This window comes from Enhydra lutris, unplaced genomic scaffold (assembly GCF_002288905.1).
Source record: "Enhydra lutris kenyoni isolate GAN:26980312 unplaced genomic scaffold, ASM228890v2 scaffoldscaffold5, whole genome shotgun sequence".
Lineage (NCBI taxonomy): Eukaryota > Metazoa > Chordata > Mammalia > Carnivora > Mustelidae > Enhydra > Enhydra lutris.
The window spans coordinates 7,444,650-7,465,703 of NW_019154089.1; the positions used below are offsets into that span (position 1 = coordinate 7,444,650).

The 21,054-nt window shown below is 39.4% G+C and overlaps 2 protein-coding genes across 4 annotated transcripts in view; one reads left to right on the plus strand and one right to left on the minus strand.

Annotated features, from left to right (window-relative positions):
* The window catches only part of LOC111140846 (AF4/FMR2 family member 4), a 106,980-nt gene extending 90,214 nt beyond the window's left edge, over nt 1-16,766 (plus strand). For 2 of the 3 annotated variants that reach the window (XM_022493059.1, XM_022493060.1), the window contains exons 14-21: nt 2,176-2,270; nt 2,892-2,955; nt 3,072-3,208; nt 3,474-3,545; nt 4,700-4,793; nt 5,747-5,790; nt 6,998-7,218; nt 11,004-16,766. In XM_022493059.1, coding sequence (XP_022348767.1) covers nt 2,176-2,270; nt 2,892-2,955; nt 3,072-3,208; nt 3,474-3,545; nt 4,700-4,793; nt 5,747-5,790; nt 6,998-7,218; nt 11,004-11,131 — 855 coding nt within the window. In that variant the 3' untranslated portion in view covers nt 11,132-16,766. The remainder of the gene's footprint in view (nt 1-2,175; nt 2,271-2,891; nt 2,956-3,071; nt 3,209-3,473; nt 3,546-4,699; nt 4,794-5,746; nt 5,791-6,997; nt 7,219-11,003) is intronic. The other variant, XM_022493061.1, reaches the window with a different exon arrangement.
* A 574-nt stretch (nt 16,767-17,340) lies between these two features.
* On the minus strand, nt 17,341-18,745 carry LOC111141121 (liver enriched antimicrobial peptide 2). Its single transcript, XM_022493467.1, has 3 exons — nt 18,288-18,745; nt 17,970-18,109; nt 17,341-17,679 (listed from the first exon to the last, which is right to left on the minus strand). Exons 1-3 carry the CDS (start codon nt 18,342-18,344, stop codon nt 17,643-17,645), a joined length of 234 nt encoding a protein of 77 aa, XP_022349175.1. The 5' UTR covers nt 18,345-18,745; the 3' UTR covers nt 17,341-17,642.
* Nucleotides 18,746-21,054: the final 2,309 nt, after the last annotated feature.

Sequence of the window (21,054 nt, forward strand, 5' to 3'; positions counted from 1 at the left end):
CAGAAAATAGCCTCTGTTTTACATGTTGATTCTTTGAAGTTTATTTTTGTTTTCTATTTCATTAACTTACAATCTTTATGATTTCCTTTCTTTTTTTTTAAGATTTTATTTTTATTTATTTGACAGAAATCACAAGTAGGCAGAGAGGCAGGCAGAGAGGTGGGGGGGAAGCAGGCTCCTTGTTGAGCAGAGAGCCCGATGTGGGGCTCCATCCCAGGACCCTGGGATCATAACCTGAGCCAAAGGCAGAGGCTTTAACCCACTGAGCCACCCAGGCGCCCCTATGATTTCCTTTCTTATTCTTTCTTTTTGCTTTGCTATTCTATTTACTGACTTTTAAAAATGGATACTTAGCTCATTAATCTTTAAATTAGTTTTAAGCCCTTTTTTCTTTCTCTAATATAAGCAGTTAGGCTAAATTATTTCCTCTAAATACTACTAACATGCATCCTAGAAGATTTGGTGTGTTTTTATAACTCCGTTTAAAATCTTTTCTAATTTCCAGGGTGATTTTATCTTTGACCCATGGGTTATTAAAAGCATGTTAGTAAAAAAAAAAAAAAATATTAGTCAATTTCCAAAAATACTGAGATTTGCTAGTCGTCTTCTGATTCATGTTGCTACCTTAATTGCATTGGGGCTTGAAAGTAATCTTCATAGTAACAGTCTTTTGAAATTTGTTAATAAGATTTGCTTTATGGGAGTATGGTATATGGTATATGGTAGATTTTTGTAATGTTTTGTTAGCAAAGAATGTATATTCTGCATATATTGCAGACACAGAATCTATGTAATTCAGTTAGATTAATCATCTTTCAAACCTTCTTTATGCTGCTGTTTTTGATGACTTTGTCCTTTTGTTCATTTTTCCACAAACATACAAGATTTGTCTTTTTTTCCCCTCTTTCTTCTGCCAGTTCTTTTTAACTGAGATACATTTGATACATAACACATTAGTTTCAGGTGCACACTATGATCCAATATATGATATATTGTGAAATGCCCACTACGGTAATTTTAGTTAACCTCCTTAACCACACAGTGATTTTACAAATCCCATGCGTATAATTTTTATATAAGAAAAGTGTGTTAAAATACGTAGACAATTTCTGAACGTAATTTTAGTAATTTCAGTTTTCCTTCAGCATAATTAGGCAATTGTAGAAGTACTTAGAAAACATACAGGGAAAACTGACCTAGTAATGTTACATTCCATCATAATATGCTGAAAGCCATTTCAGAAACATGGGAACTTGACTGTAGAGAGCATAGTATTTTCTCAAATCCCAAGGCTTTTATTTTCATTCCTTGATTGGGTAGAACTGAAAAGCTGTTATCATTTAAGAAAAGAAATGGTTTATGGTTCCTTTTCAGTAGATTTTTGAGCACAAGCAGTAAAATTATATATTAATTGGGTTTTTTAATGTTGAAACATGCATTCATAGGATACATTCTGCTTACTTGTGTTTTGTTGTGGAAAATGTATGTAGGGAAACAGTTGAAAAGACAGGCTCTCAGTCCCCACATAAAGGGCTATGTTGATAGGAGGTGTAATAAAGTTTAAGAAAGTGTCTAACCTTTTAAAATGTGACAGATCTGGATTTAAAGTCCAAATTCCAGGAATGCCACTTAAAAGCCGTTCGAATTTGGGTGAGTTACCCTCCTTGACATTGCTTTTTATTTTGTCCACAAAGCAGTATACCTTCCAATAATGTTGTGGAAGGATTAATGACTGTGCTAAGTACCTAGTTAACTTAGTGCCTGGTAAGTAGTAAGCACACAGTAAGTGTTAGATCTTATTATTGCTTTTTTCATTGACCAGTAATTATCGGTAAATTTTGTCTTAAGCAGTACTCCTGTTCTCAGAGTAGGTTGTATCTTCCTTAGGTTTTACCTAGTGTCTAGTTCATTGCCTGGTACATAGTAGACCTCTGCTATTAGAATGAATATTTTTGGTTATATAAAATGGACCTGTTCTGTAAAAAGGGTTTTTATATTCTGAAATTTAAAAATTTTGGAACAAGGAAATTAATTACTAAAGGCAGTGGAATTTTTTTCCCTTTCTACTAGTGGCTCAAAAAATATTTTCAGTTTAGTTTTAATCACCTCAGAATTTTCAACATGCATACTTTTCCAACATTATGTACTTTCAACATTATATATTTTTTTGGTCAGGAAAAGGCTCCAAATAGCTCCTCTAACTGTCCTTCATCTACACCAACTCCTGATGCTTCTAAGCCTCGGAGAACAAAGCTTGCCTTTGATGACAGGTGAGAGAAATGTTTTTTTTATGCATTGGAGAAATCATTCCAGTCAGCATATAAGAAACTGGTATAAATTCCTGTCAGTGACCAGAAGAATTCATACTTGTGGTGTGCTCCATAGAACATTCAGATTTTAATTTGAAAGGCACTCTACTAGTCCAGGGTACAATTCCTTTTAACTGAGCTCTATGACTCCTAGGGGATGCGAGTAAGGGGCCTTCAAGTAGAACCTGACTGCTGCTGGTACCCTGTTTAACATGGGGGCTTTCTTAAATAAGTAGAGGAGTGTTGGGGTTTTTCGTCCATTTTGTTAAAAGGTTATTTCTCTTACCCACACATTGCTTCTATTCCAAATCTTTCAAACAACTTGGGAAAGTTAGCATTTAATACTAAGGAGCTTGATCTCTATTTTCCTAAGTAGAAAATTTGTCATGAGTTGGCCAACACAAATTATGCTCTTAACCCAATAAAAACATTTGTCAGAAAACCTGGAACTGAATGTTTAGTAATGGGTCATTTTTTTTACTTGAAGACACGAAAACTGAGGGATGCTAGAGAGGAAAATGGACAAGTAATATCTTATGAAAACATTTACTGTTTTATTTACTATAAAAATTTACATTGCAGAAGTTATTCAGCAGACCATTATTTACAAGAAGCAAAAAAGCTAAAGCACAATGCCGATGCATTGGTATGTAAACATTCTGACATTTATTTATTTAATCAAATTGACTTAAATTTTCATTTATTGTTTGTTCTCATAGTACCTCAGTGTATCTCTCATTACCCTTATTCTCCTTTCTTCAGTCTGATAGGTTTGAGAAAGCTGTATACTATCTTGATGCTGTGGTATCTTTCATTGAATGTGGGAATGCATTAGAGAAAAATGCTCAGGAATCCAAATCCCCATTCCCTATGTATTCAGAGACAGTGGAGCTCATCAAGTAAGTGGGAAAACTTGGCTGCTATATCATTGGCACTATTACTTCTTTGGCTCATCTAGGAAGGGGCTGATACAGCTGTATACAGTAAAGCTGTGAAGGATCTTAATCCTTTATTGTCCTGGGATAAGGAGAATTAGATATTTCAAGGGGTATTTATATAAGCCTTTGTTTAGGTTGGGTTCTAATGTTCTGAGGACTAAGGAAGTCCTAAGATCAAGGTGAAGTACTATGTTTTGTGTAATTTGTTTGTTGCTTTAACTCACAGATACACTATGAAGCTAAAGAATTACTTAGCCCCTGATGCTACAGCTGCAGATAAAAGGCTCACAGTACTTTGGTAAGTGTTGTGTTCCAGCCTCTGCTAGATGACAGGCTGTTCCCTAAGAAATTATGCTGTTTATGCCCTTCTGAATGTTATTCTTGATTCGGCCTTTCATAACCCAGACATAAATCTATTCTTGATGGGTAAAGTAGAAAATAAGTCAAAATTCCTACTGAAAGACTTTTAGTTGTTGTCAGTCTCTGATCCATTGTACTCATGGCAAAAGCCTTGGTAGGGTAGGACTGATGGTAGAACTCCCCCATGTCTCACATGGTCCCTTTTTCAGGCTCTTCTTTCAGTATCCTCTCATTCACATATCCTATACCTTCCCTTAGGGAGCACATGTTTAGCTTATAAGAATAACGAATATGGCTTGTTGGCTTAGTCCCAGGGCGATATTATCAGATCGTTTTTTGAAAGTATTTACTTTACCTGGCACTGGCTTTAACAGCTAGGAATGTAGCTGTGGATAAACTGACAGGGTCTTTTTGTCATAGAGTCTAGTATCTAGTGTGAGGAGACAAAATTAATCAAATCGTCACACAAGTATATGCATTCAGCACTTTGAAAGAAAAGTATAATAACTATAAAATTTTGAGTAGAGTATAGAGACACCTGGTCTTCAAATAGAGGGGATATGTGCAAGGGCTGGATGGTGGAAAGAAACTGGCAACTATCAAGGAACTAAAGGAACTACACATAAAGACCAAGGAGAAGTGAAAGTGACTGGAGAGGTAGGCAGTGGTGAACGTGCAAAGCGTTTGCAAGCCATTGTAAGGTTCCCATATGTTGCCTCAGATGCATAGTTGAGTTCCCTAGTTTTTGTCGTTGAATTTCAGTTATTTATAATTTGATCTAGAGATTCTGCTCCTCAGTGATTTCTTTGAATGTATATGTTATAATGACATGTTGGTGTCTTGTGGGTGAGGTTTTGATTTTTGATGATCAGCAAATAGGAGACTAGTCCTAAGGCTCTTCCCCTTCTTTTGGTATGTACCATAATCAGAACACAGCCTCCAATTTTGCCTGAGAATTAGTGTCATTGACCTTATGCCGTGGTCTGTTCACATGAGCCAGTCCTGTGCTCTTGGACAATACAGAAGTTGTCTATGCATATGTGGTCAGAGTCCACTGTGCTGGTAAATAAGCTACCCTTTTCCATTGGCTAGCCTGCGATGCCAGTCTTTGCTGTACCTGAGGCTGTTCAAACTGAAGAAGGAAAATGCTCTGAAGTACTCAAAGACACTGACGGAGCATCTGAAGGTAAGTGTAGAAACAAGGAAGGTCCCTGTCCTAGGGGACAAGATTTGTTGGTGAACTTGAAAATAGGTTTGAAACTTCTTGGAAAGTTTTTAAATGTACATATATCTGATTGTAGAATCTTTGTAGCCATACGCAGTAGCTCTTCCTGGCATTTCTTTTTTTTTTTTTTTTTTTTTTTAAGATTTTATTTATTTATTTGTCAGAGAGAGCATGCAAGCACAGGCGGACAGAGTGGCAGGCAGAGACAGAGAGAGAAGCAGGCTCCCTGCTGAGCAAGGAGCCTGATGTGGGGCTCGATCCCAGGACGCTGGAATCATGACCTGAGCCGAAGGCAGCCGCTTAACCAGCTGAGCCACCCAGGCCTCCCTCTTCCTAGTATTTCAATACTAGGAAGCCTCTTTCTGTCATGAGACCTAGTTTCTAATTCGCAGATGGCCTTCTGTTTTCACTACCACGCTTCCTCAGACTGTTCAGTTAGTTTCCTAAAATGTCTGTGTGTTTTCCTCACACCCCCACATCAGTCTTCTTAAAATCCTGCCCTGGTTCTGAGTTCAGACTCTTCAGTAGCTTACTGTTGTTTGCCAGGTCAGGTCTGAGCTTCTTACCCGGACCTCAAGTCGTTGAGGTCTCTTTCTCCTGTTCCTTACCTAAACCTCTGCTCCCGGGAAACTATGGGTCACATCCATCCACAGCCTTTGCACAAAGTATGACTCACCTCTTGTCTGTCTGTTAACTCATTCTCTGTCTTCCAGAACCCCTAGCTCTCACCTAAATAAGGTCTTTCTGTTGCACATTTACACACACACACATTTTCTTGCTCTCGTGCTTATATTTTGGGTTCTTAAATTTGTAAAGCATCTTAAGGAGCAATTCTGGCCCAGTGTGCTCTTGAATATATTTAATACTTCAGAAGTAGTATTTTTTTAATTACGTACATCTTATTTTTTCCACAGAATTCTTATAATAATTCTCAAGCACCATCACCTGGCTTGGGAAGGTAGGTAAATTTTAGTCTATGAAATATTTTTTGTGACAAAATGATTTATTTTTGTGTAAAAGCAGGATGGGTGGGGTCCAATTTCTAGAAATGAAAAGATGACAATTAAAAAAAATTAAAACCATCTCTAATAAAGTATTTTTTAAAGTCTTCATTTTTCCTCTTTATTTTTTACTAAGTTGAAAATACAATGAACACAGGAGTAGGCAGGGGACATTTCACCTGTAGAAAACAGTTTTTTGACAGCACCTCAGTCCTTCTCAGAGTTTAATTTATACAACTAGTTGGGTTTTTATCATTGAGCTTATCTTTATTTTACTCAGGTCTCGATACTGACAGAAATAAGTAACAGTGGCATGATTGTGGTTTCTCCTCCATCCCCAATCATCCCCCAAAAGGAGGACAATTACCACGACAGCTTTTGTTTTGTAATTTTTTTCTGTTCAGTTATTATTTTTATGTTAAATGACTTTCTGTCTTTGCTCTTGTGTATTTTCTGAACCAAATTTATAGTGCTGAAAGAGAAGATTAAAAAAATATTCACAATAAATCACTTTTGTTCCCCCAACTTTTGTTTCATTTTCTTTTTTTTTTATGGTCTTGGGCACTTCCACAAATTTTAGTACTGCTGAAATGAACTTCCCTGTTTCTTAGGACACACCAATCAGGTGTGTCCTAAGAAATATTTAATGGACAGGAAGACTGAGATAATTGCAGTTGAATGAAAAAGCTGAACCTCTTTGTCAGCTTTGAATAACTTGGTTAAACTAGGAAATTACCAGAAATAATGGAGTTCAAAATAAGACATCCCTATCTACTACCACAATTTTCTTGTGTTAAAATGCAAATTCCTCCCAACTTTCTACAAAACAACTTGAAAAGTACCTACTTACCTGCCAGAATAGATGGAAAGTGTGTCCAGTTGGGAGTGAGGTGAACTGCTGCTCTCAAGGTGTGTGACTTCCTCAGTTCTTTGCTGTCTTTTGTTCTGTTGCCATTCATTAAAACAAAGAGTCCAGATACAATGATTCACCATGGGCTTTAGTGAGCTAAATACTTAGAAGAGATTGTACTTCTGTGCGGGCTCTTCTAGTTTAAAAAAGTCTTTAAATTTTAAAAGCCTTCATGGATGAAGAGCCAGTAGAACATGGGTTTCATCATGTTCACCACATTCACATGAATAAGTTTCCTGTTTCTCTCTGTGTAGCAAAGCTGTTGGGATGCCTTCCCCTGTTTCTCCAAAGCTGTCACCCGGCAATTCCGGAAATTACTCTTCTGGGGCCAGTAGTGCTACAGCAAGTGGTTCTTCTGTGACCATTCCACAGAGGATCCACCAGATGGCAGCCAGCTATGTTCAAGTTACGTCCAACTTCCTCTATGCCACTGAAATTTGGGACCAAGCTGAGCAGCTTTCCAAAGAGCAAAAAGGTAGGAAGTTCTCTAGAGAAACTTTGAAGGATGAAATTGTTGGAAGAGCTTTTATGATCTAATTAAGTGTCTGATCTGTATTTAGTTTATTAGGTAGTCTAGAGTTGACAGTAAAGCATTTCCTAATCACCATTGCTTACCAGTCATACCGAATGTATGGAGTTTGGTAGAAATGCCTCTCACTGTACCAGTGATGCACACAAAACTAAAAACAGCTTTTGCTCTAGGACATATGTGCCTTTGTTCTCGGCACATTAAGTGCAGCTTCAATTATAAAAATAATAAAATACCCATTCTATTTTAGGGTGGTTAACAGCCCTTGGCTTAGGCATACAATTACATGCAGACATCTTGTACATATGAGATGTCTAATATATAAGAAATCACATTCAGGGGCACCTGGCTGGCTCAGTTGCAGGAACATGTGACTCTTGGTCTTGGGGTCATGAGTTTGAGTCCCATGCTAGGCGTAGAGATTACTTAAAAAAAAAAAAAAAAAAAATCATGCTGGAAAATTGGAAAACTTGTGTGATAAAGGAGACAACAAAATAAATCAGTTTCTAGCATTCTTCAATATTAGGTTATGTGACGCTTTTGTACCTTAAGTTTGTTATCTCCCAAACTAAGAACACTGATAATTATAAAGTATTTAAAGGTCCCAGGGAAGAATCACTATATTGTACACTGAAATAAATGGTAACACCATGTTACCTATACTGGATTTTATTTTATTTATTTTTTTAAAGAGCGTGCAGGCATGTGAAGCATCTCGGGGAGGGGGAGAGAGGCAGAGGAAGAAGGAGAAAGAGAATTCCAAGCAGGCTCCACACCCAGTGTGGAGCCCCAAGTGGGGCTTAAACTCATGACCCTGAGATCATGACCTGAGCCAAAAATCAAGAGTCAGACACTTGACCGACTGAGTCACCAGGGCGCCCCAACTATAGTAGATTTTATTTTATTATTATTTTTAAGATTTTATTTATCTGTTAGAGAGAGGCAGTGAGAAAGGGAATATAGGCACAGAGAGTTGGGGGTGGGGAGAAGCAGGCTTCCCTCTGAGCAGGAAGCCCGATGTAGGGCTCCATCCCAGGACCCTGGGATCATGACATGAGCCAAAGGCAGATGCTTAACTGACTGAGCCAGCCAGGCACCCCTATATTGGGACTTTAAATTTAAAAATAAGTAAATAAAGGATCCTAGGGAAAAGTACTATATAAACACCATCTTATTTTCATAGTTGTTATTAGCGAATGTGTGTGTGTGGCAGCTGTTCAGATAGACCCTTTGTAGAGAAACACTACGCTGGTCAATCAGGTGTCCTTTTTTCACAGAGTGTATTTAAATATGTGTAATATAAACAGGTAATGAGATGAAGATGAAGATTCTTATCCCTAAGGAATGATAATGGTGGGAGAAAGGTAGAAGAGGAACCTCAGCATCTAACATAAAATTGTCCTGAAAACCTAATTCTTTGCTAAAATTTTAAATATTGTCACTATTGCTCAGGAAAGGTTACAAAAGCAGGAATTCTTACTAAATCACTCCTGCTTTACTTTCCATTTTTCTTCCCTATGCCAGTTTTCTAGCCTTGTTTTTCTTTGTCCTTTCATTCTCTTTGTCCTTTCACTTTTACTTTTTGTGTGGTACTTTATAATGTTAACTAAAGGAAAGATAATGGCATAATGATCCCTGAGCATCTTTCATTCAACACATTTTCCTAATCTTGTTTCACCTCACCCTCTCTCTGAATCATACTTTTCTTGCCCCGCTGGAGTATTTAAAGCATTTCCCCTGAACATACTTAGGTGTATGCATCGTTGGGTGATACGGATTTTTCAAGGACATGATCGTCATGCCTTTTTTTTTTTTTTTTTTTTTTTTTTTTTTTTTTTTTTTTTTTTGACAGACAAAGATCACAAGTAGGCAGAGAGGCAGGCAGAGAGGGGGTGGGGAAGCAGACTCCCTGCTGAGCAGAGAGCCTGATGTGGGGCTCTATCCCAGGACCCTGGGATTGACCTGAGCCAAAGGCAGAGGCTTTAACCCATTGAGCCACCCAAGCTCCCCATCGTCATGCCTTTAACACAGCCACCAAAATTAACAGAAATTCCTTTATATCACCTAATACCTAGTCTATCATCCAGTTTTCCTGTTATTGCAAATATGTCTTTTTTTTTTCTTTACTGTTTGTTTTTAACAGGATCCAAACATTCCTTCATCAGTGCCTGAAGTCTGTCTCCTTCTTCCAGGTTTTGGTGTTTGGGGGAATGGGGCACTGTGCCATTTATGTTGAGGAGGAAATGAGTCCTATTATGGATTTGACTGATTGCTTCCTCTTGGTATCGTTTAGCTTGCTCCTCTGTCCCCCTTATTTCCTTCATACTGATAGTTACATTTTGAGACTTAATTAGATTCAGGTTTTTAACATTTCATAGGTGCTGCTCTAGATCTCCTATTATTGATATTATTGAGGCATTCAATTAATGGTTGTCTCTTGTTTAGTGATACTTGGATTTGGCCATTGACACAATCCAGGTGGTTTCAGCCTGACCCAGTTTGATGTAAGATTCCCTATTAAACTTTAACTTAGGTTATTACTTACATCCATTACTTACATCCATTATTGCACTAGGAAATAGGAATTTTCAGGGCACCTGGGTGGCTCAGTCGATTAAGTGTCTGGCTCTCAATCTCAGCTCAGGTCATGATCTCAGGGTCATGAGTCCAGGTCCCACATTGGATCCTACTTTAAAAACAAAAAAAAAGGAAACAGGAATTTTCTATTCTGCTATTGCACCTGCATTTATAATCTGGAATTCTATAAAAAAGACCCTTTTCGGGGCGCCTGGGTGGCTCAGTGGGTTAAAGCCTCTGCCTTCGGCTCAGGTCATGATCCCAGGGTCCTGGGATCAAGCCCCGCATCGGGCTCTCTGCTGAGTGGGGAGCCTGCTTCCCTTCCTTTCTCTCTGCTTGCCTCTCTGCCTACTTGTGATCTCTGTCAAATAAATAAAATCTTTAAAAAAAAAAAAAAGATCCTTTTCTCCTCCTCTTTGATTACTTCTATTTGAGTAGGCCCAGGTGTTTATCATGAGAATGATCCCTTTTTCTCTGCATGTATAAAAACTCTCCTTTCTGAGTCCTACATCCCTCTCTTTTCTCCCAAAATTGCATCGGGATCAAATGTTAGGATACTGTCCTTCCTTCCTCTTCTTTGCACCCATGTCACATGCAGATCAGCCTTTATTTGGTCCTTTCATGTCCATCCTTTGCATTTTTTAACTATACTATCTAAAACATGGGATAATTTATCAGTGTTGCATGGCATATGATTACAGCAAAAAGTTTGTCATAAATGTCTAATCTCACAGGAGCTCTTACAGGGAACAGTTCAAAGAACTTTTTGTATCACTTGCTTCTTACACAAAAACAGTACATACTGACTGTTTCCAGTAATAGTACAATGTAGTACATTGTCTCCATTTTAGTAATGTGTCCTCCATATTAGCAGTCGATAATTTCCATCAGTGGAATTCTGCTTTTATGTATAACACTTAATTCCTAACCATACAGTCTGTTGGAAAAGTTTCATGACTTAGGCAAAATACTAGAACTTGAAAGACAGACTGTGGGTTGGTTTGTTCTAAAACAGGGGCGGTCATCATTGTAGTGCAGGAGGGAGTGTTTTTTTTTACTTCATTTGACTACTGTTTTAGAATCTAGCCTAAACTTTTAAAGCAGCATTTCAGGAGACTGTGTACATCATTTAATGACTGGTTTTGGTTTTCTAGAATTCTTTGCTGAACTGGATAAAGCGATGGGCCCTCTCATCTTTAATGCGAGCATCATGACAGACCTCGTTCGATACACCCGCCAGGGACTGCACTGGCTTCGCCAGGATGCTAAGCTGATATCTTGAACTGAACACATTCTCGTTGCCTCTGATTTTCTCCACAACACTGTGTCACATCACAAAGGAAAACTGCCATAACATGCCACCTAGTCGACACTAAGAATGAGGAATGGTTTTCTCCTCCCTGGTTCATGTGTTGTTGTTATTTATAACCCAAAGCCACGATGTCAGTTGACCCCTTTAATATTCCCAATATGAAAAGTTACTTAAATGTTTTTAAATCTGCAGCACATTGATAAGATGGTGTCAGTGATCTGTAATAAGATTGAAATTCCAATTGCAATTCATAACTAATCAATTGAAATTCTATTTATTTTATTTTTTTAAGTTCCCAGATTGGGGCTAGTATAAAACTTAGTTATTTCTGCCTATAAATTTACTTTGTTGAACATTAAGTGTAAATTTAAGGTAGGCATTTTTTATTTATATACTTGGGGAGCTTTGTTACCTAATGTCTTTTTGTGGTAGCTCTTCTAAGAGTAAGAGTTGGTTCATCTAAAATATGGACATGTTCTTTCTGTACCTACTACCTGATACTATTTTAAATCTTAACTACAGTTTTATTGCAGAATTTATGCTTAGTATTAAGGATATTCTACACATGAAAAATCATTTAAATATGAGAAGATGGCATTCTACAGATAGAAGATGAAATGCGTCTGAGTTGGTATGCATTATATCAAGAACTGTGAATGTGTTAATAACACTATAGCAATCACAAGGTGACTATAGGTTGCATTTAATGCATTACAAAAGAGGGCAGGCAAACTTTCTAGGAGAAGGATATCATGTGAAGGGTTTCATAAAAGGACAATCTTGAACTTCATGGATTGTATTAAAACCGTGTGTTCTTTTTTATTGCTAATAATTTGACAGTTAATTGAAAAAGCGTAAGTTACTATGGAACAAAGTATGATTCCCCCTCCTGAGGGTTGCTGCTTACGTCTCTTTCAGTGATGATGTTTGAAGGGTTGACTCTCTCTTCAGAATTCTTATTTGTAAACTGTTTTTGCCACACTAGATCATGATGCTCTTAAGGGAGCATGCAGTGACTGATGCAGGAGTGGGCTGGAGCTTTGCTGCGTGTGCTTTTGCTATACAATTTAAGGTATAATGCCTGAGCTAGAGATGAAGTTCTCCTTTTAAACTTGTCTTGTACTGACTCCCTTTGTATTATGAAGGCCCTCACCTATGATTTATATTTCTGATGGGGTGAGAAAATTCACACTAGAAAAGTTCCTAATTTGGTTCAGTGTTAGCTCTCTTGGGAAGGGAAGGGGAGGGGAGCAAGGGTAGCGCTTAAGCCAGCTCTGTAAGAGTTGTATATCAAAGTACCTTTCCCTGTAAGGTGCATATCGGAGTCAAAGGTGAGAAATGTACCCTCTGTCATGCCCCTGTCATGTGTCCCTATCATGTCTGGTGTGCCTTAAATCTTACCTTTGAATGAAAACTCTATGGATTGTTTACAGATATTTTACACTAGGACCAGATCACCCAGTATGGTTGGTCTTTGGCAGTAGTAATGTTCAGTTCTCTTTCTTTATTAATCTTCCTTTAGGGTCACATAAAGATGAATTAGTTTAGAAAAGCTAATGCTTTGGTACATGACTTAGTCTAATTGGGTAATGGCTGCTCCAAAAAAATTGTTTGTCTTTCTCCCCATTCCAAAACTGAATTCATCCAATCAGAAAAGAAGATTGCACTGCTGTTTATAGATGATTGCTAAGGTTTTAAGTGGGAAAGAAAGGATAGAACATCTCCCAAGCAAGTGGTGCGGTGAATCCTCTGTATAGGAGTCTTTTTTACATTTATTTCTGAAGCTAATGAACCTTCGTTGTCCTGTGGCTTCATATTTACAGAACTTTTTAACTGCCCTGTACCTCAGGTGATTTTTGCATGTCGCTGGGGATTAGAATCCAGAAATTATGCTGAAATTAATCTTTTTCTCTTGGAGACATTGCCTCTGAAATCTTGCTCTAACTTATTAGTATGTTTTAGGAACAGTTTTCCTTAAGAGGACAACTTCTCAGTGATTAGGGTAGTTACTCGATGAGAGACTTGACCCTGTTGATCAAGTAGCTGTATGTCCTGTCCTCTGATTGCTCTTACTCTGATTCCTTACTTTGCAGTGATGTCTTAGAAGTGGATAAAGCTTTCAGCCATAGCAGCGAGCAGGGCACCTCTGAGTTCCAGTGTATTCTAATCTCTTGTGTGTCCTGAAAGGCAGCAGGAGTGTTTCTGGGGTCACACTGATATTTTGTTAAAATATAGTTTCCTGCATGTTTTATGGTGCTGTTCTAAGTTAATTTTCTCTCTGGAACTGTGTTAATTCTTTGGGAATAAATTTTTCAAGCTTTTCATTGTGGAGGGATTTTCCCACCAGGTGGTAACGGGCAGTGGATCAAAATCCTGTCCTAAATAATTGAATTTTCAATGTCATAGTCTATGGAAACACCACTCCCTTTCCTCTGTGTCCATCTCCTCAAAAGTTTTCTGTGTCTTCATCTGCTCCAGTGCATACTTTGGACTCCCTTTGTAGGCCACCATTCCTCCTTCCTCAATAGGTGTCTTCACTGTTCTCTGACCATTTAAAACTGAATTTGACAAGTGGCTAAAAACTTACTTAGTCTGAGACTTGTACTTAATATATAGTTAATTATAGAAATAGCAGCTATTTAAAAAATCACTCTGTTGACTGCTTTTTAAGACCACACTTGTATGCCAGGAGGCAGCAGCCTACGCCCCTGGACTCTTCACAGGCAGCCAGTGAACAGTGGATGAAGTCACGTGGTAATATTGCCCAGCCTGGGCTAGGCTGTGGGGAGCACTCCCCTCCAGGTGATCCACCCGCCACAGTCCAGCCTGGGTCCAGTCTTGCTGGGAGCGTTCAGCCTGTTTCTTGCTTCAGTGCCACCTTTTCCTGGACAAGTAGCCAAGAACTAACTTTAAAAGCGATGAGTACTCCAGATAAATCTTCAGCTATAGTTGCTGAAGAGTGGAGAAGGTTGACCATCTCCTGATTTAATTCTACAGTGAAAAGGTGGTGTAGAGTAATGTGTGCATGTGCCCAACATGCCTGTGCTCTGGCTAGCTCTCCCACTGGCGGGTCCATAGGCATCTGGGCCTCACTTTGCATTCACTTGTGGCTTTATTAGATTCACTGTTGTTGTTGGTTTTTTTTTTTTAATTGTTGTTCGTTTCTTTTTATTAAAGAAAGGTTAATCAGCTAAATCAGACAAGCATCATTTTGTATTTAATGACAGAAACTTTGGGAACTTACTTCATTGAGTGAGCTTGCATTGTGAAGCAAGAGCCTACGGAAGGCACCTGTTCTAAATGAAAGTTCTGGTTCTGGAGGCTGGCAGCACCCTGGAGTTTCAGAGCAGCCAGTGGTCGCTCCAGTCAGTGATGCCTGATTGTGCAGAGGAGAGGTACACTGTGCACTCTTCTAGGTGTGAGGGTATGCAGCTTTGGATTTTAAAATTATGTACACATACACACTTTATATATATGTATGTATGTATGAAAACATGAAATTAGTTTGTCAACAATGTGTGTGTTTAGTATTTTAGCTTAGTGCAACTATTTCCACATTATTTATTAAATTGATCTAAGACACTTTCTTGTTGACACCTTGAATATTAATGTTCAGGGGTGCAATGTGTATTCCTTTTAGATTGTTAAAGCTTAATTACTATGATTTGTAGTAAATTAACTTTTAAAATATATTTGAGCCCTTCTGTAGTATAATAGGGCTCTTACAGGGTGGGAAGGATTTTAATTTTCCAGTTGCTAATTGAATAAAATGGCCTCATTATGTATTTTGAATTTTAGGAGTTTGCCTCTGGGTCCCAGGAACATCTAATGGGAATGACAGTTTTAGGCAGATTGTGATGATTTTTTTCTTTAAGTAAGTTGGGAAGCAAAGCATTTCACATCCATGTAGACTCCTATCACCCATATTTCCTAATTATGTGGAGCACAGATTTCATTTTGATTTTACATATTAATGTGTTGAGAGAGGCAGACATTTTTCCAGAAACAAATAACACTGCACTTCTAAGGTTGCTATCCAGTAAAATAAAGAGAAAATTGTCAAATGATTTGGAATATGTAGAGGAAGAGGCCACATTGGTCATGTCTTTTGCGTGCTTATCTTTCACATACTCCGTGATGGAGAAATTCAGTTTAGACTTCTAGACCTTAGAATCAAGCTGGCAAGTGACCAGAAGTAAGTTATTACTAGTAGGTAAAGCACATGCTGATTCTCTTCATTTGAACCGCATGGTTAGTTAAAAAGTCACTTTCTCTAGAAAAGCAATGGAAAAATCTCTCCACCTCTTCCTTTTGAATAAGGCATTATAGTTAAGTCTAAACTGAGTCTTCTCGATGTTTAAGTATCCTGAAATAGCAGCCTAAAAGCAATCATTATGTAATGAAACTGACTTTAGGAATGTCAGCATTGACCTCTCTGTGCCACCATTGCTCAGCTAAGCATAAATTGCCATCCTTAAAAAAAGAAACAAAAAAGCTCTCTAAATGTGCATGGGGAAGAAAAGCTCCCACCCAGAAATTCTAGTAATCTGCAGTTTTGACCTGTTACCGCTTACACGTGGGGTTTCTTTTCAGCTTTTAACCACTGGAATTTTCCACCTGCTATGTTCCTCCCTGGAAAATATGTTTGGAAATGCTGCCTTTCACATCTCTGCCATGGTTATCCATACTGTTGAGTTTGTTGTTGCTGTTCAAGAAGTGTCCCCATTTTATAACTTTATGCACACACCTGGCAAGTCATTGACATGAGCATTCAACAGTACTGGGGTTAGGGTGAAGCGGGGCGGGGCTCACCACCAGAGCTGGCCCAATTGGCAATGCCTGAAAAGGCACTACTTTGGAGGACCAGATGTGAGGTTGGTTAGCACGGTTAGCACGGTTATGAAAATTTCTATCTAGCCTCCGTTTTGAATGGTTTTACGAAATTTTGTATATGGAGGATGGAAATGCTTATATATTTATTGAATCCTTTTATTTGAAATTAAAATTATTTGCTGAATAACGGTTTGATATTTGGGGAGGGTTTTGGAGGGGAAGTAATGCCGCTGATAAATTAAAAGCCTTGTTGATTTTGCAGAAAGGTACTGTTAGTGTCTGATAGGATGCCTTTGTTTTTGTACATGATCCAAATCTTTGTTTTACATTTCTTTTATCCAAAATATTTAGGCATCTGACATTTTCAACCAAAATTTCAATTATATACTGTGATTTTTATTTGTTGCAATACATTAAAATTTCAGAGGTACTTTGGGGCTCAAAAGCTAGGATTTCTAAGTATGTGCATTTCACATAATAAAGCTGTTAATGGTGAGCAAAGTATTATATACTAATTAGATTTTTCCACATCTGTATAGTATATTATATGTATTTTGTGGTATTGAGATTATAGAAAGTTTAGAGTGTCAAACATGCGTTTAATGTGTATTTTTAAACAAATTTATGGCAATTAAAATATTTGGAGACAAGGGTATCACATTTCAATTTGTAAAGATCTTTTTAACTCTACTGTGTCATTAAGATGCTTTGTATAATGCCAAACCATAGCTGGAGAAACTAAGTTTAATAAATATCAAATAGATTTTCTGTATTAAAGTTTATAAACACTGTGCTCTTTAAACTTCTTCAACTCTTACTTTGCCTTTTCAATGTAATTTCTGTTTTGTACCTTAGTGTCCACTGCTACTCTGCCTGAAAAATCTGGACCCCCAGTCCAGCTCTCATTTCCTGATTACAGAAATTCTGCACTTGATGGCCATGCATCCTTTTGCATAGATCAGTTTGCCCTCCTCCAGCAGAAATCCAAAAAAGTCTTTTCTGCTGTTCTTGGGGGCTTGGGTTTTTATTGTTTTATTAAACTAGATTCTTCTTCCAGTTCTGCCTTCAGTTAAGTCCTAGACAAATGTGGGCACATCATCAGGTCACAAATGCCAGTCCATCTCTAACAACTCACTGAAGAGTTCTGACACGGAGTGAAGGACTAGGATCAGGGCCAGGGCCACAGCATGTGAACTTGCCAAGGCTAAACACGTGGCTATTAGGAAACTTGTCTTTCAGCATCTCATCGTGTTCTTTGTTTCTTAAATGTTCACTTTCACTGTGCTTTTACAGACTGCGAAGTCTGCTCTTAGGCAATGCTGGGTTGTTTTTTTTTTTTTTTCCGTAGCATACAAAATGAACTCTTTTCAAACCCTCAAAAGTTTGAATTCCAGACTGCAAAAATTTTGAGACATTTAATAGTATACATAGAAAAATAAACTCTAAATTGACAAGTTTAGTAATGCTTATCTACATAACATTCTAAGAAGAAACGGAGACCAGTTTAAAGCGTACATCTGTCTTTAAATATTAAGAATACAAGACTGCTTCACTTAAGTGTCTCCAGCCAAAATGCAGTTAATCAATATTCCATAGAACGGAGCATTGTTGTAGGTGAGCACTGTCCTCTTTTCCCCTGGTTTGTACATCATTCCTGGACCACACTTAGGGAACAGCGTCTTTTTCTAAAGGAAAAGAAAGGGTGGTTTTTAAGACAAAGGTCTAGCAGTGCCCAGAGCCAGTCACCTCTTCACATTCCTTGCTCTGCTTGCTCTAGCCAACCTCGGGGTAAACTGCAGAAAGCAAAGGAACCACTCTAGTGGTACCTGTGTGGAGCTGTTCTTGGTTCTTGAATCCCGAGGGATTCACCAGGGAGCTCCAGGCTACAACCCAGGCAATCGCCTGTTCCACTTTTATTCTTAGGTAAGTGTGTGTGCTGATCCTTCCTCGGCCTGCGCTCAAGTTTGTGGAATACCTGCATAGCCTTGTGATACACTCAGAATCGTCCCGGCAAGAGGATCCAATGGGCCTGAGGGAGACCCCTCTCCAAAACGGGGTCATTCTCCGTGACCTTCTCTTTGTTGAACTCAGTTCCAGTACCGGGGAGCCATCTGCCTGTAGGGCAAAGACAAATTAACCTCAGGTATGGAAGCGCTGACACCCATCTGCACACCTTGGGCGAATGATGCTGTAGACTCCAGAGCAGAGGGACCCTTCCTCAGGGCTGAGTCCCGTTCTCAAGGTCTGCTTACAATTTCCCCACCAGCACAGTTCCTGCACGTCCACTTCCTACCTGGTTCAACAGCAGCAAGCAGATCATGAGCACTGCAAAGAGCTTGAGGTGCCGCATCTTGCCGGAGGGAGGTTGTTGGAGCCCGGAATCCAGCAACAGTTCCCACTTGCTTTTATAGGCTGAAATTCATCTCTTTTATGGTTGCCAGGTGAGATGGGGGCAAAGTTTATATTTGCAGTCAGGGTCGATTTAATAAGTTAATGTCTACCAGAGGAATGTGCTCAGGGCCTGCCTTTCAGGCACGTTGTATTTACTGATCCCTCATCTGGACTTTGAGTGATTATGTTGCTGGCTTGGACCCTTTTACCAAAAGTCAGCACCAACCCCTCCTTCCCTTCGAAAGCCACGTGAAGCCACTGAGGGAAACCAGGCACCTAGCCACATTTTGATTCCAAAATAGCTCAGTGAGATCACTGTAATCAAAATAGAAGTCTCATAGTGAGGTCTTCGTGTTGATGCCTTTCAACCTTGTCTGGGAAAGAAGCAACAATCTGGTGTTACAGGCAACTGGATAAGGCCCTTACCTCCCTTCTGTGGGAAGTTGCTTCAGCAAGTGTGACCCAACAATGCCCCAGATCCCCCTTCTTCATAGATGATTTGTCCTAGTTTCCTGCTCCAGATCATCTCCCTAGAAGAATGGACCAAGCTGTGGCAAGTTCAAAGTCTAGCCTACCTGCCTTCTCCCAGGGCAAAGGCAATCGATACCGATGCAGGACTTGAACTGTGGTTGAATAGAATGGAATATAGGTTTTTTGTTTTGTTTTTAAATGTGTGAATGAAGTGTTAGCAGGGGCTCCTAAGCCAGTGGGATTGCCTGACGGTGGTGACAAATCACACTGCAATCTTTGAATTAATGGGTTTTCCTCACAGTAGTTGACTAGGTCCTTCTGCAGAGCATAGCCTTCCAGCAGCTTCAGGGGAACAGACCAAGCACGGAGATGTCGCTAGAGCCCAAAACATTCATCAACTTAAGTAGGAACTATTGCAGATCACTAGAACAAGAAAGGGCATGTGCCTAAGTTGTGAGGTATTGTGGGTAATCATTAAATGACCTGGGCATTTTCATAAATTTGGGGGAATAGTGTTAACTTTTGAGTATGAATTATAGGACTTAAGAGCTTCCTATGACTGGAAGGATGAGCCAATAAGACGAAGGTAACAAGATTATTTCTCTGACTGGTGTCTCTGTAAAAAAGTGACTGATGCCTCTTCCCAAGGCCTGTATCATTTTCAGGGGTTGGATATTTGGTTTGAGCCTGCATGTTCCACAAGTTAGAGTGGAGGAGATGAGGCTCAGCTGAAGGTGGAACAGGATGGTCACCAATCCTCTTGTCAAGGGAGAAGAGAGTGGTAAGGTGAACCTCAGAACTGGAACGGGAAGATGGGGGTGTGACTCCACAGATCTGTCTGTCCTGGTTCTGGTCAATTAAGGACCATGGAGCCAAGCCCAGAGGGAGACACCACTGCTTGCACTTGAGGAACATGGAGAAGCAGACTAGTCAGCTGCTCCTTCCCTTTACACCTGTGCTTGGATGTTGAATCGCCCCATGTAGGGGCTTAACTAGGAACCTCTGTGGGGTGGGGAAGAAGCTATGTGATGACCTAGTGAACATTGGTAAGAACACAAACCTGATTAGATAAGCAAGAGACTGAACAACGTGATGTCCTAGAGACAGTTGGGTCTGGTGTGGCCTCGGTGCCAGCCTGTTCTTAAGAGAGGGATATGCCAAATGGGATTTGGAAACTGCTAGTTCCAAACACGGGTACTTTCTCCTAATCCTCCATTTCTGCCTCCCGCTACTGCAAGCAAAATCAAATTAGCCTTTTGTGTTAATTTATTACACAGCCAGTACCCCAGCCAAGGAAAGGGCCTGAGGCTCCAGTGTGCATAGGGGAAAAAATTAACCATTCATCAACATGAATGTGACAACACTGCAGAAGCCTTTAGGGTTTGAGCCTCTAATTTTGTATGCCACTTCTCCTCCCTAAAGAAAAAAGCCCATCAGTTACTGCCCATGGAAGGGACTACTGCTAGGAAAAATATTTCTTTTTTTGTTGTTGCTGTTGTTAGATACAGAGAGAGAGCAAGCAGGAGGAGCGGCAGGCAGAGGGAGAATCAGGCTCCCTGCTCAGCAGGGAGCAGGACGCAGAGCTCAATCCCAGGACCCTGAGACCACGACCTGAGCCGAAGGCAGATGCTTCACCGACTGAACCCCCCCCCCCCCCCCGGCATCTCAGGAAAAATATTTCAACGTATGTCTACATTACCTCTGTCACTGTTTTAAATCAGCCATGGAGCAAAAATCAGTTTTGAAAGTGAAGTGGCATCCAGACAATTGTCCACAGCCATCCCACAGTCCTTGAATAGTTGTGAAATCCTACTCCTGAAATTAATAATTTTTAAAAATTCATGGGCTCTCTACAGTCAAGTATTTCGCTGAATGAATAAACACACAACTCCATATTCCTTCTTCCAGCAAAAAGGTCTAAGCAGCATTTACTAATTTTAGCCATAGAGAGAACACTTGGCTGGGAGGCAGGAGCGGGGTTTCTACATTAACTAACCACACGCCAACCCTTTCTCTTAGAGCTTTATTCTTTTGTTTTCCCAATGAGATGGCTGAGGCCTCTCAGCCACTGACATTTGGGGGTTCAAATGATTAATTTACAGGAAGAAAATGAGAAGCATGTTTGATAGTGATTGCTTGGTAACAACTCCCAGGGATTTTCCACCGCTGAGGTTAAGTGCGGAGGATGAAATGGGAGA

Coding starts and splice junctions, on each gene's coding strand:
- LOC111141121 (XM_022493467.1), bottom strand. CDS start 18,344: ATGCGGCACCTCAAGCTCTTTGCAGTGCTCATGATCTGCTTGCTGCTG. Junction 18,110..18,287: donor GCTTGCTGCTGTTGAACCAG/GTAGGAAGTGGA, acceptor TTTGCCCTACAG/GCAGATGGCTCCCCGGTACT. Junction 17,680..17,969: donor TGTATCACAAGGCTATGCAG/GTATTCCACAAA, acceptor CTTTTCCTTTAG/AAAAAGACGCTGTTCCCTAA.